The 18954-nt window shown below is 38.5% G+C and overlaps 1 protein-coding gene across 5 annotated transcripts in view; it reads left to right on the forward strand.

Moving 5' to 3' along the window:
* LOC131462602 (rho GTPase-activating protein 32-like) overlaps nt 1-18954 on the forward strand; it is a 39342-nt gene that overhangs the window by 6641 nt on the left and 13747 nt on the right. For 3 of the 5 annotated variants that reach the window (XM_058633921.1, XM_058633923.1, XM_058633924.1), the window contains exons 2-5: nt 4450-4563; nt 8225-8333; nt 9658-9752; nt 11547-11631. In XM_058633921.1, coding sequence (XP_058489904.1) covers nt 4475-4563; nt 8225-8333; nt 9658-9752; nt 11547-11631 — 378 coding nt within the window. In that variant the 5' untranslated portion in view covers nt 4450-4474. Of the gene's footprint in view, nt 1-4449; nt 4564-8224; nt 8334-9657; nt 9753-11546; nt 11632-15963; nt 16248-18954 lie in introns of those variants that run through there. The other 2 variants (XM_058633922.1, XM_058633925.1) reach the window with 2 other exon arrangements.

The raw sequence follows: 18954 nt of genomic DNA on the forward strand, positions 1-18954 counted from the left end.
GAGGAGCTGCATCTTTCTTTCAGCCTTGGTGGAGGTCTGTGCTCTCTGAGCGCTCTTGTTTCGATATGTCTTTGTTTAAGAAGCTGGAGTACTCCAACGTAGTTTGGACTTGACTCAACCGTCCATTCATTAGCTTTAATAACCATTTACTTTGTGGGCTGCATCGAGCCAGAGCCAATTCCAGCTGACATCGCCTACATACAGAGACAACCATTCACGCAGTTCAGGCTACATCCAAGCTACTATTTAAAGTTAAAAAACATTATCTACGTCAACATTAACACACCTGAAAACGTATGTAAATGACCATTCAGTTGGGTCTGGCCAAACAGGAAGCTGATTCTCTGGCCTGCAGTTGTTTTCTTAAAGTTCTCCTAAAGAGAGTCAACAATGGGGGAAAGTGAGGAAAGAATGACCGTGAGGTCAAAGTTGTGGCTGATACGAACTCTTCAGAAAGTGCAAAAAAAACAACCGAGAAATCTCTGTTTCTGCTCATCCAGACTAAAATTAGGACCTGCAGTTTTCAAACAAAAACAAGAGCCAGAGCAGCATGTTCAAAGGCATTATCCAAAACCAAATTAATGCATTTTTAAACATAAATGTAGTCGTATGCATGTAACCTTATAGTCTCCAATTACTTTGCATGTCTTTGGACAGTGGGAGGAATCTGGAGTACCGGAAAAATCCACACAAACACTGTCAAGACCCCAGTCTCATATAATGATAGTAGGACTATATGTACATTACTATGTATTGTGTATATTCTTTTACATGGAATGTTGTAAATGTATTTTTGTCTCATCTGTGACATCGTTGTGGGTCCTGCCTGTCTGTAGAATTTCGCGGAACGTAAATTTCGTCATTTGGCCATTTTTGTGAAGGTACATGGACAAATATAGCACTTTTGTTTTGGTCCAAAGAGACGGTGAAGATATCTTTGTAGATCCTCATTCATCTGAGTCGTCCTGAGTTGTCCAAAAATAATTGAAAAATCACTGATTTTAATGACGCATTCAGTGACTTTTCAAGAAAAAAAGTGGACGGTAACCATGGAAACTAGCTTGCGATAATGAAAGAAGGTTTGCATGACTCAGCGCTCTAGAACACAAGGACATACAAATAAGGAGGAACCTTTTTGGGAGAAATCATGTAGATTGTGTACATAGACACCAAACCTGGTCCTTTTGGTTGGTGATTCATCGTTGACACATTTAAGCAAACTCCTCCTAGCAAGTTTATCATAGCTATGTCAAACTCTGTCCATATGTCCTCCAGATGATACAGAAGTTGTCAAAAGGTATTTCTCTATCTCGAATGGGCCTTTTTTTGGCCTATTTTCTGTGGATTTTTTAGAAAAGCCAGATTCTCGCAAAAGTTGACAGACAAATTTGAAATAATAAATTCTTTAGTTTGATGCCACACTGGCTCTATAGCACCCCCTCATGGATTTTGGGCTGTGGTCACTGCACGGTTTCTCCAATATTCTTGAACTTTGGTACACATTGGGGGGGACGAATGCCCTGTTTTGCCAAAGTGACCCCTACAGGACAGAAAATGAACTTGCTGCACTTGCTCTTCTCTTCCCTCTGCCAGGGTCATGTTGTCTGTTAGATACTGTGTGAGATATGGACAGAGTAGAGTCTGAGCTGCTCTGTGTTCCTGTCTGTCCGCTCACATTCTGCTGAGTCAGCACTCTTTGTGAAAGTCCGTCAACAGTGAGGCTCAGTGAGGCTCCATGCCAGAGAGGCTGCTGGGAAAACTACTGCTCTTGCAGCAGCGAGTGTTCCTGATGAATCTATTCATGACTCCAAACATACCTGTGTTGATTAGGATGATAAATATTTTTAGGTTATATCCCACTTATATGGTCCCACTTTTCCACTCTTCTCCCAGGGACTCGGGGATAAACTCCACTCTTCTCCACAACTTTCCTCAAGATTTTTAAGTGTTTCTATGGTGAATTTGATCAGTCTCGGTATGCTGAAGAGTAAAGATTGTCCTTCACTGGAGATAAGGGGCTTCGAGTCCAAACACCTGAATTCAATACTTAACAGGTGTGGACAAATACTTTTGTCCCTAATGACATCCAGAATTTGTTTTAATAGAGACCTATACCACAGTACCTGCCAATTACAATAAGTAGTCTTGTATAAAGTACCTTAAATGGATACCTGAGTAAAGTGGATGAAAATTGTAGTGTAAAGCTGCTCATCAAGACTATCCGAAAAGCTCTATATAAATACAGACCATAATACCAATATCTAGAGTATATACCGAGACCGATATCAGTCCAATTCAGTCATTTAAGACTTTTAAAAAATTAGGATACTATGATGATATGTAATTCTCCAACTGTGCAACAATGACTTTGCTCCTAAAGAGAAGAAAATAAGGAGCCCAAAACATGATTCAGTTATTTACACTTTCTGTCTGCATAGATAAAAAATGTGATAAATTTAACATTTTTCTTTTCCCAATATCTGATTTAAGTTTGCAAAAAATCCCCTTAATTACCATAAACTCTAATAATTCCGATGGAAAGTATTCGATTTGGAATATTTCCCAAATTCCTTAATTAGAGTTCCCAAATCCCATGGAAACTTTCTGGAAATTTAATGGTAACCCTAATCCGATCTTGTGATTTTGACCAGTATCTGGTATCGTATCCTAATCACAATATGACAATATTCAAAATCTGACCGATCATATCTCGTCTCCTTTGATATAATATCAGTATATTCCTCAGTCTTAGGGACCTACAGAGATATTTTAGAGAGGTTTTATGCCCACATGGCTGTCCCACGCAGCACCCTCATTCATTTGTAAGATAGTTATGGGAAACTATAGAGGAAGACTCAGAAGAGTCTCGTTTCACCCTCATCAGGACATTCCATCGCTTTTGTTTACAGTAGACAGAGTTGAGCAGAGTCTGGTAAAGAGTGATAGTATCAGTCCTCACATACATTATTATATTCGCTCCAGACACGTTCATTTATATAATAAATAGCATTGTTTAGCTTTTATTGCTCCTGTGTAATTGGGAAATGTTTTGCTATGAATTCTTTGTTCTTAAACTGTAAATAAATAAAACATTTTTTGGGTGATTTGGATTCAAAGCAGGAGAAAGAGACGAGATTCCTAAAATAAACAGTTTAAAAATAATCTGGTTCACGTGGAGGCGTGGACACCACGGCGTCCATGAGAGTGTCGAGGATTGGTTTGTGTGTGGGATTGTTTTCCATCTGTTGGATGAACATTTTACAGTCTTTTTCCTTTCATTTTTTACAATAGAACACCAAAGGTTTATTATTATTGGAAAACAAACAAACAAAAAAACCTTAAAAATGAAATGAAAGGCAAATTTATAATCTGCTTCAAAATTGATTTCCAGAATCACAATTTGGACTCATCATTTTTGGTGTTTTATGTTATTATCTCGAATTTCTTAACCAAAATCCTGAAATATTTAACTGTCAACAAATTTATCTTATTTTTTTCAACTTAAGAGCTGAATTTTATGCCACAGAATTTCATCTTGTGTCCGTTTTGGCACAAGTTTTTGTCCAATAACTTATATGAGATATTTCTCATGCTTTTATTTTGATTCAGCTGTTTTCAAACTTTTTATACCAAGTACCACCTGAGAAAAATATTGATCTCTCTCGGTAACATTTTACTCATTAGAAATTGCTGAAATTTGATTTAAAAAATAAAAGAGAGAGAAAGGGGCTTACAAGCTGAAAGGAGATCTTTAAAAAGGAATAAAAATGTATTACAACATATAAAAATAATTTATAGTCACATCCCACATGACAACAAATATGATGAAATTTAATTTTGAAGTCTAAAAAGAGTCAGATATTGTGCATCCCTAGCTGTGATGAGTCTATTTTTCAGCTTACAGTGTCATAAATCTCTTCCATACTTCATTTATTTACGATAGAACAGTATTTCTGCTCGCGTACCACTGCTGGTACATGTACCACAGTTTGAGAACCAAGGCTCTAGATTGTTTTAAATTGCAGAAATTACAGAATTTTGTGGTTCTTCATGTTATCGTTTTTGTTATTTACTCTTGAATCTTGGAAGAAATATCGGTCTAAAAACACTCCCGATAAATCGTCATATCCAGAAAACGGTCAGATATGTTGCATCCGTAGCTGTGAGGAGTCCATTTTTCAACGTAGAGTGAATGTGGCATGAATATTTCTTGTATACGTCTCCTCTGTAGCAGCCTCTGCCGCTGAGGTGTGACGTCATCATACATCGCAGCCCTGGAGTCGCGCTCGATGCATCGTTAACCAACGCCTGGCGTTGCATCGAACTCATCCTCGAATCATCTCTCCCCCCGTTTTTTTTTCTCTTTACACCCACCCACCTTCCCTCTCTCTCTGTCTGATTCTCACACTGTGTGTCTCTCTCTCTCTCGCTCTCGTTTCTCCTCCACAGCAGGCTGTTGCAGTGAAGCAGCATCATGGAGGCTGGGTGCGTGGTTGCCGCGGTGATTGAAAATGCTGCTTCAGGACCCCGGGGGGAACCAGGAAGTGGTGACGTCCTTGAAGGGTGAGTTGGGTTTTTTTTTTTATCCCCTCTTCTTCCTCCTCCTCCTCCTCCTCCTCATCATCATCATGTCTGTTGATGTGAATTATGTAAAGCCACATAATGTGTGTGTGTGTTCATTCATTCACACACGTGTTTGAATGAGATGCTGCATGAAGTAAAGTTGGTGCTGTGGAAGCATGACAGTGTCTTTTAGAGTGAGGACACCGAGGATATTACTAAGTTTATTGTCAACTTGTCAGTTTCTTTGCTCCATATGACAAAGAAATCATTGATTAATTTTGGTTTGTGGACAATAATTCCCAGGTTTGACGAACACTGATCAACATTTTTTGACCAAAAAACCCAAATCGATTAAACAAGAAATAATCTTTAGTTGCAGTCCTAATCAGGTACAAATCTCATTCTATTTCCTATACATTTACATTTTATCATTAGTTGTATTAGGGGTGTGAATCACAGGATATGTGGACCATGTACGTTACGATACATGGTCCACGATACCAATAATATCATGAAACAACGATTCTGTGATAATCAATATATTGCGAGACAATCCTATACGTATAGCGATACATCACAATATCCGTCTAACTGAAGAAAATGTGAAAAGATAAAGATTTCTCTATTTATCCACAACATAGTCATAAAGTCTATGTATTGAACACGTATGGAGCATTTTCCACCCCTCAGTTTCCCCTCATTCATTTGAGCAGCGCCACCGTGAGGAGGATATGAAGTAGTGACGCCAGGCGAGTGAAACTTAATGAGTAAATTAAAATTCACGTCATGTGCCGATGGATGTACGATATTTTGCCGATGATTTGATGTGATATACTGATTTATCTGGGGAACTTGGACCGATAACCGATACTGATATATAGCTGCTAAAGAGGGTAGAACTCGCCAGAGACACCATGATACGATATAGTCACGATATTTGAGTCATGATACGTTATTATCACAATATATAAGTCATGATGCAATATTATCACAATATTTAAGTCACAATAGGATTTTATCACAATATTATCACAATATTATCATGATATTTAAGTCATGATACGATTTTATCACAATATTTAAAGGGGACATATTACGCAAAATCAACTTTTTAACCATTTTAATACTTATATTTGGGACTCTGGGGGCCCTACCAGTCACCAAAGTGTGGAAAAAGAATACTCCGTCATGTTTTCGTGGTTCCCCTTAGTGTAAGTATAGGCGATAAAACACTCGATGTTGAATTCCCTGCGTTTATGACGTCATAATGCGCATTTCACCGCGAATGTTACCGCCCCACCAGTAAGTTTACTTCGAGAGCTCCACCTTAGCTCCACCTTGTCCCTGCGAGAGTGCAGGCGAGGGAGGAAGAGCGGTATTATGTCAACGCAGAGGGACAAGTGTGCTGTTCGTGGCTGCACAGTGGAGCACAGTGTTTTACACAAACTTCCACAGAGGATTTGATATATGAAGCTAATGTGCCGGATAAAGTCAGCAAACGTGTGTTCGCACTAGACAGCGGTCGCCGTATTTAGTCAGGGGACGTATTTCACCGACGTACAAACACACACACGTTGTTAAGAAAAGGTCACATAGAGCTCATAACTGACCATTCTGACACGTCCTAATTAAACATATTTGTTCAGTACGTCCTCCATGACCGGAGCACAGACTCAGTCTGATACAATCACATATACAGCGGCATAAACTGCCGCTCGCCACTGGCGATCAGCGGTGCTGCACTCTCTGTGCAGAGGTGCTGCACTCTCTGTGAAAATCAGCTCACCGCGGCACCGCTGATCGCCACCGCGGCGAGCCGCCTAAACGGCCGCTGTATGCGACTGATCGCCAGCTCCGGTGCAGACCGGTGACTATGCTCCGGAGACCTCGCCACCGCGGCACCGCTGATCGCCAGCGGCGAGCGGCGAGCTGCCTAAACGCATACAGCGGCACCGCTGATCGCCACCGCGGCGAGCCGCCTAAACGGCCGCTGTATGCGTTTAGGCAGCTCGCCGCTCGCCGCTGGCGATCAGCGGTGCCACGGTGGCGATCAGCGGTGCCGCGGTGGCGAGGTCTCCGGAGCATAGTCACCGGTCTGATACAGTAACATACAGCGCCAGCTTATGCAGCTCGCCGCGCGCCGCTGGCGATCAGTGGTGCTGTTCCTAAGTGTTTTTAACTGATTAACAGTTCGGCACTGTTCGGCTCGATCCTTATGTAGAACGTCTCTTCCTGTGACGGCACTCTGGCTGTTTTCTGCGCACGCTGCCATGTTGATATTGTCAGAGAACTAGTGGAGGGAGGGGGAGACGAATAGAGCTGTAAAGCGCTGTAACGAGGACAAATCAGAAACCCCCTGGAAGAAGTGGGTGTGTGTTTGCCTGTGTCTCATTTGCATATAAAGGGACCATGCACGAAAACCGAGCGTTCTGAAAGGGGCGGGCTTAGCAAGGTTATTGAACTGCTATGATGCTTCATCCTTATGGTATTTTGACCAAGGCATGTCACTGACATGTTCATTAGGACACCAGGGAACTATTTTAATGGGGGAAATAGGGTATAATATGTCCACTTTAAGTCACAATACGATTTTATCACGGTATTGTGCTGATATATTTTTTGAATGCAAGAAGTTTCCCAGTGTCCAACATAATTTCGTCTCTTCTGAAATGGAATTAACGATACATTTTTCATATTTACGTCACAGCAGATTTACATATATACATATTCTTTTTATCGTGTGAAATAAGTAACATAAAAACATAACAGCTGTAGAGGGCGCTAGCACATAAGTGAAGGTGGTAGCAGTTTATTCAGCCTGTTGTTTTAGTCGTTAATCGTGTTGGGGATCTTTTTGCTGATATACAGTTTACAGCCATTATGGGATTATACCGATATATCGTCCTAATAATATCGCGCTTTCATAGCATCGTCCTCACGTCCTGATCTCGTTCTGCTGAATCACTGTGACAAACCCCGTCTCTTTTCTGTCTTTGTGTCTCTTAAATGTTGACATGAAAAGACCTCACCCTTCGCTCCAGTTTTTCACTGAGTCATGTTTCATGTGAAGGTTTTTGTGAAGTTTTCCCTCGTGGGCAGATTTTCCTTTATGAATGTGTGAATAGACGATCTGAGCTTCGTCAACCGACAAACACACAAAAACAAAGCTAATCTGTAATCTGTAATCTAAGATGAATTCACTGCATCTGTATGTTTTTATATTCTTCATACTGTCGCAATGATGGTGATGATTTAAACATCATTAGTGCTGGAACACCATGTTTTCTGGTGCAGTGTCATGATTTCAGCCACATGTTGTAAATGCATGCCTCTCACTTGCTCCCTCTGGTGTCATTTTAAACAAACTGCAGGACTATTTTTATAAAAACCTCAGGGTACATGTATGTGAACATGTACATGTATGTGTAGGTGTCTCCCTCTCTTTTTGTCTTTCTTTCCTTTGTCTCTGTCTTTGTTGTTTATCTCTATTTTTGTCATTCTCTTTTTGTTTCTTTTTGCCATTTGCTCTAATTTTTTGACTTAATTTCTTTCTTTTTTCTACTTTCTTTCTCCTTTTTGTCTTTCTTTCTCTCTTTTTTGTGTGTCTTTTTGTCATTTTCTCTTCTTCTTGTCTTGTCTTCCTCTCTCTCTCTCTTCACAGAGACGCGCTGCCGTCGACTGACCTCGACAAAGACGGCATCTCACCTCAACCCACCAGTGATAATAATCCTTCAGAAAAGAGACAACAAGAGGAGACACACACTGCCATGGTACACACACATACATGCAACAATGCTTTATCACTAACCTTAACCATAACCAGTTAATAACTAACACTAACCCTAACCTAATCACAGTTTAAATCTTAGTCCTAAACTTATACTGTACAGTTCCTCAGAAATGAGGTTCTGCCTCATTAGGACCGAGTTTTGGTCTCCATGAGGACTATACTGGTCCTGACAAGGTCAGTGTTTATGACAGAAAACACACACACACACACACACCTGTGACTCATCACTCACAGGAAATTAAAGGGAATATACCGACAGACATGTCACCGTTCATCTTACAGGTTATGTTTGTTTGTTACTCGTATACACTGTGGTGACCGTCACATGACCTCAGTCAGTTACACACACAAACACACACGCAGAGTGATATAGGTTTGTGTGTGTTTGTAAACTTGTGTTTGAGGAGGTGTGTTTGATCACTGCTCACAACTGAACTGACTGGTACTGACGAGTCACGTCAATGGAATGTGAAATTATGTAATAATAATAAGTAGAAAATGACCTGACGCAGCAGAGCATGAAACCTCCTTTCAGCCGAATAACATCGTACTAAATCAAAGTAGCACAGCAACATGAGGATAATGTGGTAGAAATGTAACAGGAGTAAAGAGTTCAGGCTGCAACTAATGTTTATTTCCATAATTGATTCATTAATTGATTAGTTGTTTGATCCATAAAATGTTAAAAAAATTATTCAGTTTTAATGATTTCTTTGTTCTATGGAGCAAAGGAACCAGGAAATATTCACATTTAAGAAGCTGAAAAATCAGAGAAATTTGTTTCAATTAATATTGATCACCTAAATCATATTCAGAATGATTTAAGGTCTAGTTTTGAAACACTTAGCCACTTTTCTAATCCTTCAAATTTGACAAAATGGTTACTAACACATTTTCCTGTCATGTGACAAAGTCTGATCAGCTCACTCTTCCCTTTCAAGTGTTGACGGACTTACTGTATGTAGCCTCCAGTTAGCATTAAAAAACTCAAAAACACATTTGTGTTTGTTTGTCCATTGTGGTCTACTGTAAAAAACATGGTGGTTCAAAATGGCCTGATATAAATATAAAATGCTAATTCTGAGCTGTTTAATGTTCTTTTTGCCAAATACAATACATTTTACACACTGGTCCTTTAAAATGTAACTCAACCAAAAGATTCCTCTTCAAAAAAATCACTCATGTTGTTATAAATTCTGCATTTCTGAGTGGTTTTAACTGTAATATCTCTTTAAGCATTTTAAGAAGAAGTACAGTATTTCTGTGACTGGACTTCGCTGATGTTTACTCTCTGTGTTTGCCAGGCGAGGAGTGATGACATCATCGCCGAGCATCCTGCCGAGCCCCTCCTGCGCTCCTGCGTCAGCACGGCCAGCATGAAGGTCAAGAACATGAAGAAGTAGGTGCTTCTCTGTCGCTGCTGCTGCTGCTGCTGCTGCTATAATCAGCTGTAAACCAGGGCTTTTATCCAGGGCAGCCTTAAAATGATGCGGCTGACACAGACAGCAGTGGAGAAGTAGGAAATTAACTTTTTTTTGCCCTCTAGAATATTTTTTGGCTTCATTTTGGATCATTACAAGGGCAATTTTATGTAATTCTAAAAATGAAGTCCACTTGTCTTACATCAAGACTTTTTAGGACCTATTCTAATGCCATTCAGACTGAAATGTAATAGCAACTGTACAACTATAACTATATAAAAAGCCTAAGACATTAAAGAAATGATCAGGACTGAAGTTGATTCAAATATTTTACCCAAAAATCTGTAATAGCAGTATTATTATATTATAGTATAGTATTATATATAGTATTATTATACTCCCATTATGGGAGTCCTTAGAAATGAGGGAATTCAATTTCAAATCTGATGCTACACAAAAAGACCTTTTTCATCAAATCCAAGACTAAGAATAAGTTATGGATTATATGGAAAATATTTTTTTCATAAAAGATTTTATCATAATGTAATCAAACTGGCATTTAAATGGTTAAAATCACAATAATTATTCAATATTTGATACTATATTTGAGGATTGAAGTTGATCAAATTAACCCAAAAAAAGCCCATGAAAATGATAGATCTGTACAAATTTTATATCAGTTTTTGTCACCCCAGAGGGTAAATCTGATGCTACACTAAAACTAATAATGCAACAAAGTCAATATTTTGGCTAACCTTTGACATATCCAAGACTTCTTTAAAAAAAAAAAAAAAAAAAAAAAATCCCCATATGTTGTTATATGGAAAATAACTAATATTTTGTGTGTGTTTTTCATAAATAACGAACATAATATCAAGTTGCCAAACTAGCAAACTTGTTTATTCCCTCAAAATAATTGAATGTTTGGTAGTTTTGAGCAGGACTGAAGTTGTTTAATAGATTTATGCAGAAAAAAAGCAGAAAAGAATATTAATCTGTTATGTTTTTATAACAGTTTTTTGAAAAGTGGACATTTTTGTCCTTAATGACTTAAGAGGGTAGTAAATTAATCTGAAGTCTGAGGGTTAAAATATCGGCCAGAGGGACCGAGCAACAGTAACGTCATCTGTTTCATTCAGACTGCTTGTACTTTATTTTGTTCTAGTCGAGCTATTTTAAGATAAGATAAGATAATCCTTTATTAGTTTAACAATGGATACATTTTATATGTAAGCTGCTCCATGTTTGCAAAATTTAAATATCTACTTTACAGGCGTATTAAAAGCCCTCTTATTGGTTTTTTTTATTGTTTTATTTACTTGCAAACATTTAAAAGGACAAAATATAGAGAAAGTGGAATATAATGAAATAGAAATAAAGACAAAAGTGTCTTTATATACATAAAATAGTGAACTATTCAATGTCAGAAAGTGACTAGAATAAAGGAAGGAACTTCTAGTCCTTTATTCAAATTCTAACAGTAAAATCAAAGATTTAGAGAAACATTTAAGTTTCCTTTTTTTGATTTGTTTCTGCAGTGCAGTCACACAAATTTGTGCAATTTCAGAGCTATTTCAAGGACATAGAAATAGCATAGAAATTTGCCCCGAGAACGCGTTGATTTCTGACTGACAAACAAACAGAGGGAGAGAAAGACGAGTTGTCCAGTTCCGAAACACGCGACTAACCTCTGGCTTCCTCTTCCACTTTACTTAATCTCTCCATCATCACATTTTACTCATGAGCTGCCGCTGTTGTTTTGAACGTTTTAGGCTGACGTTCCCCAGAGGACACTTTCCCAGGCTGGAGGAGTGCGCACACTTCCACTATGAGACTGTTGACTTTGGCAACGTTCAGGTGAGAAAAAAAACTGATGAAAATACGCAAAACACTGTGGCTGAGTTTACGCAGCAGAGTGAACTCACAGGGAAACGCACTGTAGTGGCATTTACTCGCTGAATGTCCGTGTTTGTCTCTTGTGGACAGTCCCAACTTCTTAATTGCATTTCCTTCCCTCCAGTTTCCTGTAGATGTAAATGTAGAACTTATGTCGGTGTGTTGCTTCATCAGGATAAAAAAACAGCACAGTTTAATCGCGTTAAGGCCGTAGTCCGACCAAGACAGGGAATCGGATAATTTGCAGAGTCCGAGTACACATGCAGAGGAGAAAATTGATTTATTGGCCGTGTACGTCTGACTCCGCCTATGTAGGTGGTGTTTTATCTCTGTACCAGTTTCCTGTTGGCCTTTATGTGACAGGAAAACACACAGTGAATGGTGCGACGGACAGTGCTGTGGTTCTGTTTGTTTCGTATCTTTTGTTCATGTTAATCCTGATACAAATTAGGTCCTGGTTAGATTGTGGTTGCTGTGTTCTTAGGAAGACACCACAGTTTATACATCGTCTCCTTCTACTTCAGGGTCAAAGACCCCGGGGAGGACATTTTGGTGCGTGTGCAGAACGCCAAGTTTGACTCCAGTCTGACTAAGTGTATGCAGGAGTAATCAGACTATTAAAGCGCATTATCCAGGTATATTTGTTGTATCATGTTTGCATGACATTAAATAAACAGAATTATTGTCTCGGCCCGACTAAAATCGTGCTTTTAACATTCATGTAAACACACTGAGTGACTTAGGACTTGCGATTTTACCCTTTTTTGTCATCACATGTCATCACTGACTCCTGTATAAACTTATAACTTGATACAATTGTTGTGCATCTGCTCCTGGTCTTTCTTTCTTCTGTCTCTACCTCATCTCCCTCTTGTCCTTTCTCTACCCCTATCTGTCCCCCATCTCTTCTGTCCCCCATTTTTCCTTTCACCCCAACCGGTCAAGGCATATGGCCGCACATCTTTGAGTCTGATTCTGTCAGAGATTTCTTCTTCTGTTAAAATGGAGTTTTTTCTCTTCACTGATGCCTAGTGTTTGCTCATTGTGTGAATTGTTGGGTTTCTCTCCTTTCCATGATGTTGTCTATGTACAGTGCCTTGAGGTAATGTATGTTATGATTTGGCGTTATACAAATAGAATAGAATTGAATTGAATTGAAAAAATAGATACACCAATTTTTAACATGTATATTTTCAATTCTTTACACTAAACTGTGAAGATTTGCACCTGGATCAACAAATAACATTAACAAGATACACATATACACAGGTTTACACCTGATAACAGTTGTTAATGTTTTTGTTACACTACACTACCAGTAGGTGTCAGTAGCAGGTCCGTTGGCTGAAGTCCTTTAATAGATTTATGAGAAAAAAGCAGAAAAGAATATTAATCTGTAATGTTTTGACAACAGTTTTTTGAAAGTGGACATTTTTGTCCTCAATGACTCAAGAGAGTAGACATAACGTGAATAAGTGCTAAGTCGTCCTTGTTTTATTCTAGGTGAGAATCAAAGCTAGCCTGTGAGGCTAATTTAGCTAACTGGGCTAGTCCTATTAGCTGTGGGTTATTTTCTAATTCTTTCTCATTGTTAAATAACAATAATACAAGAAAAGTGAGTACTTTCCTGAGTACAGTCCTCATATGTTATTTGTGATTACTGGTTATTAATTATATTAGTATAGTACAGTAATATTCATTATACAGTGTAGTATTTAGTAGTTTGCCTGGCCATTAATCTTGTTGATTGTGTTATTGAGCGGCAATAATTGAACACTGGCTGTTCATTCATGTGTGGAAACGCCTGTTAGGTGCATGAATAACCTCAGTGCAGTTCAGCACTGTCGCCAGCAGAGGGGGGCAATCCTCTCTCTGCAGGCAGTTATAAGCTGCCCGTGTATCTTCGCTTTGACACAAAGGATGGCAGACTCACTCTGTGCTGTACACACAGAACAGTGTGGTAGACAGAACAGGGATTAAAGGTATAGTTCAGGGTTTTGTTGTTGTTTTAATCTGCTGAAAATATTTTAAATTTAGTAAACAGTTAGAATGTGGTTTGTTTGTTCGGCTGGCTCTTCCGTTATGTTTCCAAAAATATGTTTGAATTCAATAGCTCAAGGTAGAACGCAGCGTTATTATCCTGTGTGTATCACACCAGCTATAGGTCAGTACCTCACACACCCTCTAAAAAAAGAACCTGAACCATCCCTTTAAATCCCAGGATGGGCTCACTTTCTCTCTGCTGAGGGTAAAAACACTCACACTGCCGCTGTTTCAGTCATGACTAGTGTGAGAGCAGAGATACAGTGTGAAGAAGAAACACAGCACTGTCACTGACCTTGACAAATATCCACAGGAAGAAAGAGAAACTGAGCTGGAAAAGAAATACGAGGCTGATGTTTGTCTTCACAACAATCAAACATGAAGCAGACACACACACCATAAGTAAAGTAATAAAAATCCCAGTAAGTCTAAATATTCTTACTTGGTTTTAATTAAAAATAATTCTGTAGCGCAGAAAAAACAACTAAAGTCTAACCCAACCTCGCAAAATCTAACCCTAATCCTATCCAACCTAACCTACTCTAACCCAACGTAATCTAACCAAACCCAACGTCACCAAATCTAAACTAACACAATGTAATCTAACCTAACCTAACCTAAACTAACCCAACGTCACCAAATCTAACCTAATCTCATCCAACCTAACCTAATCTAACCCAACGTAAATGTACCCAGTCTAATCTAACCAAATCTAACCTAATCAACCTAATTTAACCCAACATCACCAAATGTAGCCTAATCCAACCCATTTTAAAGTGGCCATAGCAGGATCCTATCTCACTTATATGTGAGATATGGAGGTGTACTTACAAACACGTTGTTTTTATGGTCAAAACCCTCCTAATCGCTGCAAACGAGCCAATGTAAATGTCTCATCACTGACGCTCTCGTCAGCCGCACTTCAGTTTCAGACCAAAACCACACCCACAGAACACAGACTGTCTTGTGATTGGCCAGCCAACGAGAGCTTTCCCACTGTCTTGTGATTGGCCAGGTACCTGGAAGTGGCGTAATTGGCACGTCAGCTCTCAGACCCGCAGCTCCCCCTCTGGAAAGGCGGATGCACCGCTAGTAATTATCAAAACATTGAGTAATGCCGTCACAACCCCTCGCTGTAATCCATTACGCATTTGATCCGGAGTTTGACCCAGAGTCAGAAGACACTGTGACAAGTGAACCACCTCCATCGCAACGACTGCTGCAGTGATGATGCAGATACACACAAAAACACAGCGTTAATTGGCACTTCCGGGCTATGGGCTCTTTAACCTCACCTCACCTAACCTAATCTAAAATAATTTAACCCAACGTCACCAAATCTAACTTAACTCAGTCTAACCTAACCTAACCTAATCTAATTTAATTTTACCCAATCCAAGCTAACCTTATCTAATCCAACCCAATCTCACCAAATCTACTCTAACCTAATAACCAAAGGATAAGACAGAAAAACACTCGAAAAAAACAACAAAAGTTTGTAACACATCAGCATAGTCTAATTCATTTAATACATTATATATACTATATATATATTTTTTATATATATTGTTTTCATATGTTATATCAATTTTACAAAAGGTCTATGAAGGACAGAAGAGTCCACACTTTTATGTTTAAGAATAAAAACCCAATATATTAAAGTATAATTACATCCATCATAGTGATTATATGGTGAATGGTGATTTTGGTAATTTTTCATGTTGTCACCTGCCTTCACGCCTCTGAAAACAACTATTTCTGACACATTTCTTGACCAAATCTTAAGGGATTATTCTCCTTTAATGGTTATTTCCCATGATGCATTTGCCCCTGTCTGTACATTGAGCGGCTGTGGCGGCAGTAGAGGGGGATGGATGGAGGGAGGGCGGTGTTTTAAGGTCTCATGTATCGCTTACAGTGAACAGCACAAGGACACACAGACTCTGTCTGTATGTCTGTCTCTGTCTGTGTCTGTCTGTCCTGGTCCCTCTCCAGATTATCGTCCGTCTCGCCTTGAGAGTGGAATGAATGAGAATCGTTGTGAGGCTAAGAAGCGTCATCAATTTATCTCCCGAGCAGTTTAATCCTCTCCCTGTGATGGATGAGCTTGTGTGTGTGTGTGTGTGTGCTGATCGAGCCCTTTTACTGCCAAACCCACTTTGTTACCAGAGAAAGGAGTAAGGAGAGGGAGAGGAGGAGGGGGTTGAGATTGAATGAGTAGGGAGGCAGGAAGAGGAGAATGAGACGCACACACACACACGGTGTGTGTGAAGCATCTTCTTGTCATATTTTCTTGTGTGAATAGAGCTCTAAGCGCGTTGTGGCAATCCAGAGTCCTGTCAGCGAGCGTTTTTTACCTTCAGGCGAGTAAATGTCAGCGTTTGACCTCAGAGATGCTTTGGCTGCTTTGAACGGAGCTCCAGGACTGAAGCTGCTGCTGCTGCAGCTGCAGCACACAAAGACTGGGACATGTCCTCCAGCTGCAGATGGATATCTGAGATGCTTTAGTGGCTGGAAACAAGAAGGTGTGCATGGTAGGGCTACTTAATCAATTATTAATCCACATTGAATAGATCAATCAAAGACTATTTTGATAATTTATTCATTCTTTTTTTTCTGATTTTAGCTTCTTAAATGTGAATATTGTCCGGTTTCTTTGCTGTTTTGTGACAGTAAAGTGAATATATTACGTTTGGCGTGATGGTAATCACGTGGTATATTAAACCCATCTCTTGTGAGTCTTTATGAAGTATGAATTTAATAAAATTTGTAGAAGTTTTGAGATTTGGCAAACTACATTTTCTGAATTTTTATGGCCAAAAAATCTAATAAATTATTAAAAAATTGACTGATAATGAAAATATTCATTAGTTGCAGCCTTATTCAGTGGTTATGTATTTGTGTCACCTCTTTTTGCCTGATATTTATGAATAAATAAGTTTATGCAGGTGTTTTTCTGCGCTGAGGTCTGAGCTGGATTTTTGATGACTTTAGCTTTTTTTATCCACATTATAATGTTTAATATTCATCAAATTTAATGTTTTATTTAAAAGGGACAGAGCATACGAATGAATATCACGTTCATGTAAACATGCCAGAGTTAGCAGGAGATGCTAATGTCCTAAAGTTTGGTGTTGCTCAGCAGGTGACGGACAATTCATACAACTTTTTTAGTGTAGATAATAGATATACACCGTATATATCCTCTAAAAAAAGGGCCAGTAATTCCATATAACCATTATATATAATTGATACAGAACTTGCACTTAAGCAATTTGTTTTGTCATCTTTTTCTTGGAAAACTAATTAAATACTATAAAATTCATCCTGTTTACTCTGTTTTTGAAAGTTATTGTGCTGCTGGTCTGGAAACCAATGCTGCGTTGTGTGTGTATTTTTTTTGGCTCGTCATTCTCAACTCTAGCACTTTATTAGCACTGCATGCTAATGCTTCACAGTTCTAAACATAGACTCAAGGTGAAATGAAACAGAAACAAGTGACACTTGAATCAACTGAATCTACAGCCTCTTGAGAGGACAATAAGTCAGCAGAAAAAAACTAGATATTAGCCTGATGCTAACATTACTCCTTAACAGTGACCAAAATTATAATCAATGTTATTGGTATACCGATAAACATGCCAGAGTTAGCAGGAGATGCTTTCTTTAAATTTGGAGTTGCCATGCAGGTGACAGACAATTTGTACAACTTTTTAGTGTAGATAAGATTATAACAATAATGATAATAACAATAATAATAATAATAATAATAACTTAGATTTCTCTAAAAAGCGCCAGTAATTCTGTATAACCTCTTAAAAATGTGCATTGATACATACCAACACCGTTCTTTGTCAGAAGATGCACTCAAGCAATTTGTTTTTGCTAATAAAAAGTGGAAAAGTCAGTCCTTTTTTATTATTAGAAAACTAATTAAATACAATAGAATTCATGTTTGCTCTGTTTTTGATAATAATGATGCTGCTGGTATGGAAACCAATGCTGCTTTGCTTTCTAACCCTAACACCATGAAAAAATTGATGTTGAAAAAACACTTATACACTGATAAATTGAGATCATTTCACCAATGTTTAACTAAATTTATTTTATATAAAAATGGAATCAAAGACTGCAAAATCAACATAAAATAACGTTATAAACCCCCCCCCCCAGCATTTTCAATTATAACGGTAATAAAAACTAAAATGTGGAAATACACCATCAGGAAGTTTACTGTGACACCAGTAAATGTGTTTATGCAATAGTTCATAAAAAAGCAGTTGAGATGCAGTAACTTAGTTGGTATAAAGTGCTTTGTACAGTTTGCCCTTTGTTTTTGCACTTTTAATCCATATTAAGTCATTGATTTAAGTGGGATTTGAAAGTGGTGTATGTGGGGAATTCCTGTTTAAGCTGTTTTGAACCACTGTTAGCTTTTAGCTTGATGTAGCAATTTAAAGCTGATAAATGTGAAATATCAGCAACCTTTTAGCTTTTAAAAGTGTTGTTGAGGGGCGAGGACAAGGTAACGATAACTAAACTGTAATTGTTACATCTATTAAATATTCACTGACGACGTGAAATAAAGAGGGGGAGAGAGTGTTAGCTGAACTTTTAGCCAAACTTGGCTAAGGTTCCCGGCGTTGCTTTTGTGTTTTCAACTTTTTTTGCACTTACAGCATCTATATTTAAATGTATCTTCACTGTAGTCACTCACTTTCTGACTTTTGTGTATAAGACAGACCATAACATTACACAAAAATAAACCTTTATTTTGAGAATTTGCTGGCTGAACCATTGATATCAGTGATAAAAGTATTTGAATTTAACCTATTTCCTTGATTTCTAGCAACACATTATTGTCATTTTATGTGTAAATATTACTAATTTAGTTTTCAATATATTAAACAGGCATATTTTGACAATGATAAAAATGCAATTTCCTGTCTGACCCTGCTTCTCATCATCATCATCCCTTTGCCCTTTGACCCCGCTCACGACTTACTACAGTGGTTTCGGATTGGACTGCAGCCGCCGACAAATCCTCACAGTGAAGAAAAGCTCTTTGATCAGGACTTATTTAACATGGTTTTCTGTGGTGTGCTGCAGTGTTTTCTGGGTCGCAGTGTGTTGTTGTCGTTGTGTAACACTGTGCATGTGGATGCGGTTATAAATAACCAGAGCTTCCCTTTTGAAGTTTCTCCCACAAACGTCGATCAACTTATTCCCAAAAAGCTCTGA

This window comes from Solea solea, chromosome 7 (genome assembly GCF_958295425.1).
Source record: "Solea solea chromosome 7, fSolSol10.1, whole genome shotgun sequence".
Taxonomy (NCBI): Eukaryota; Metazoa; Chordata; class Actinopteri; order Pleuronectiformes; family Soleidae; genus Solea; species Solea solea.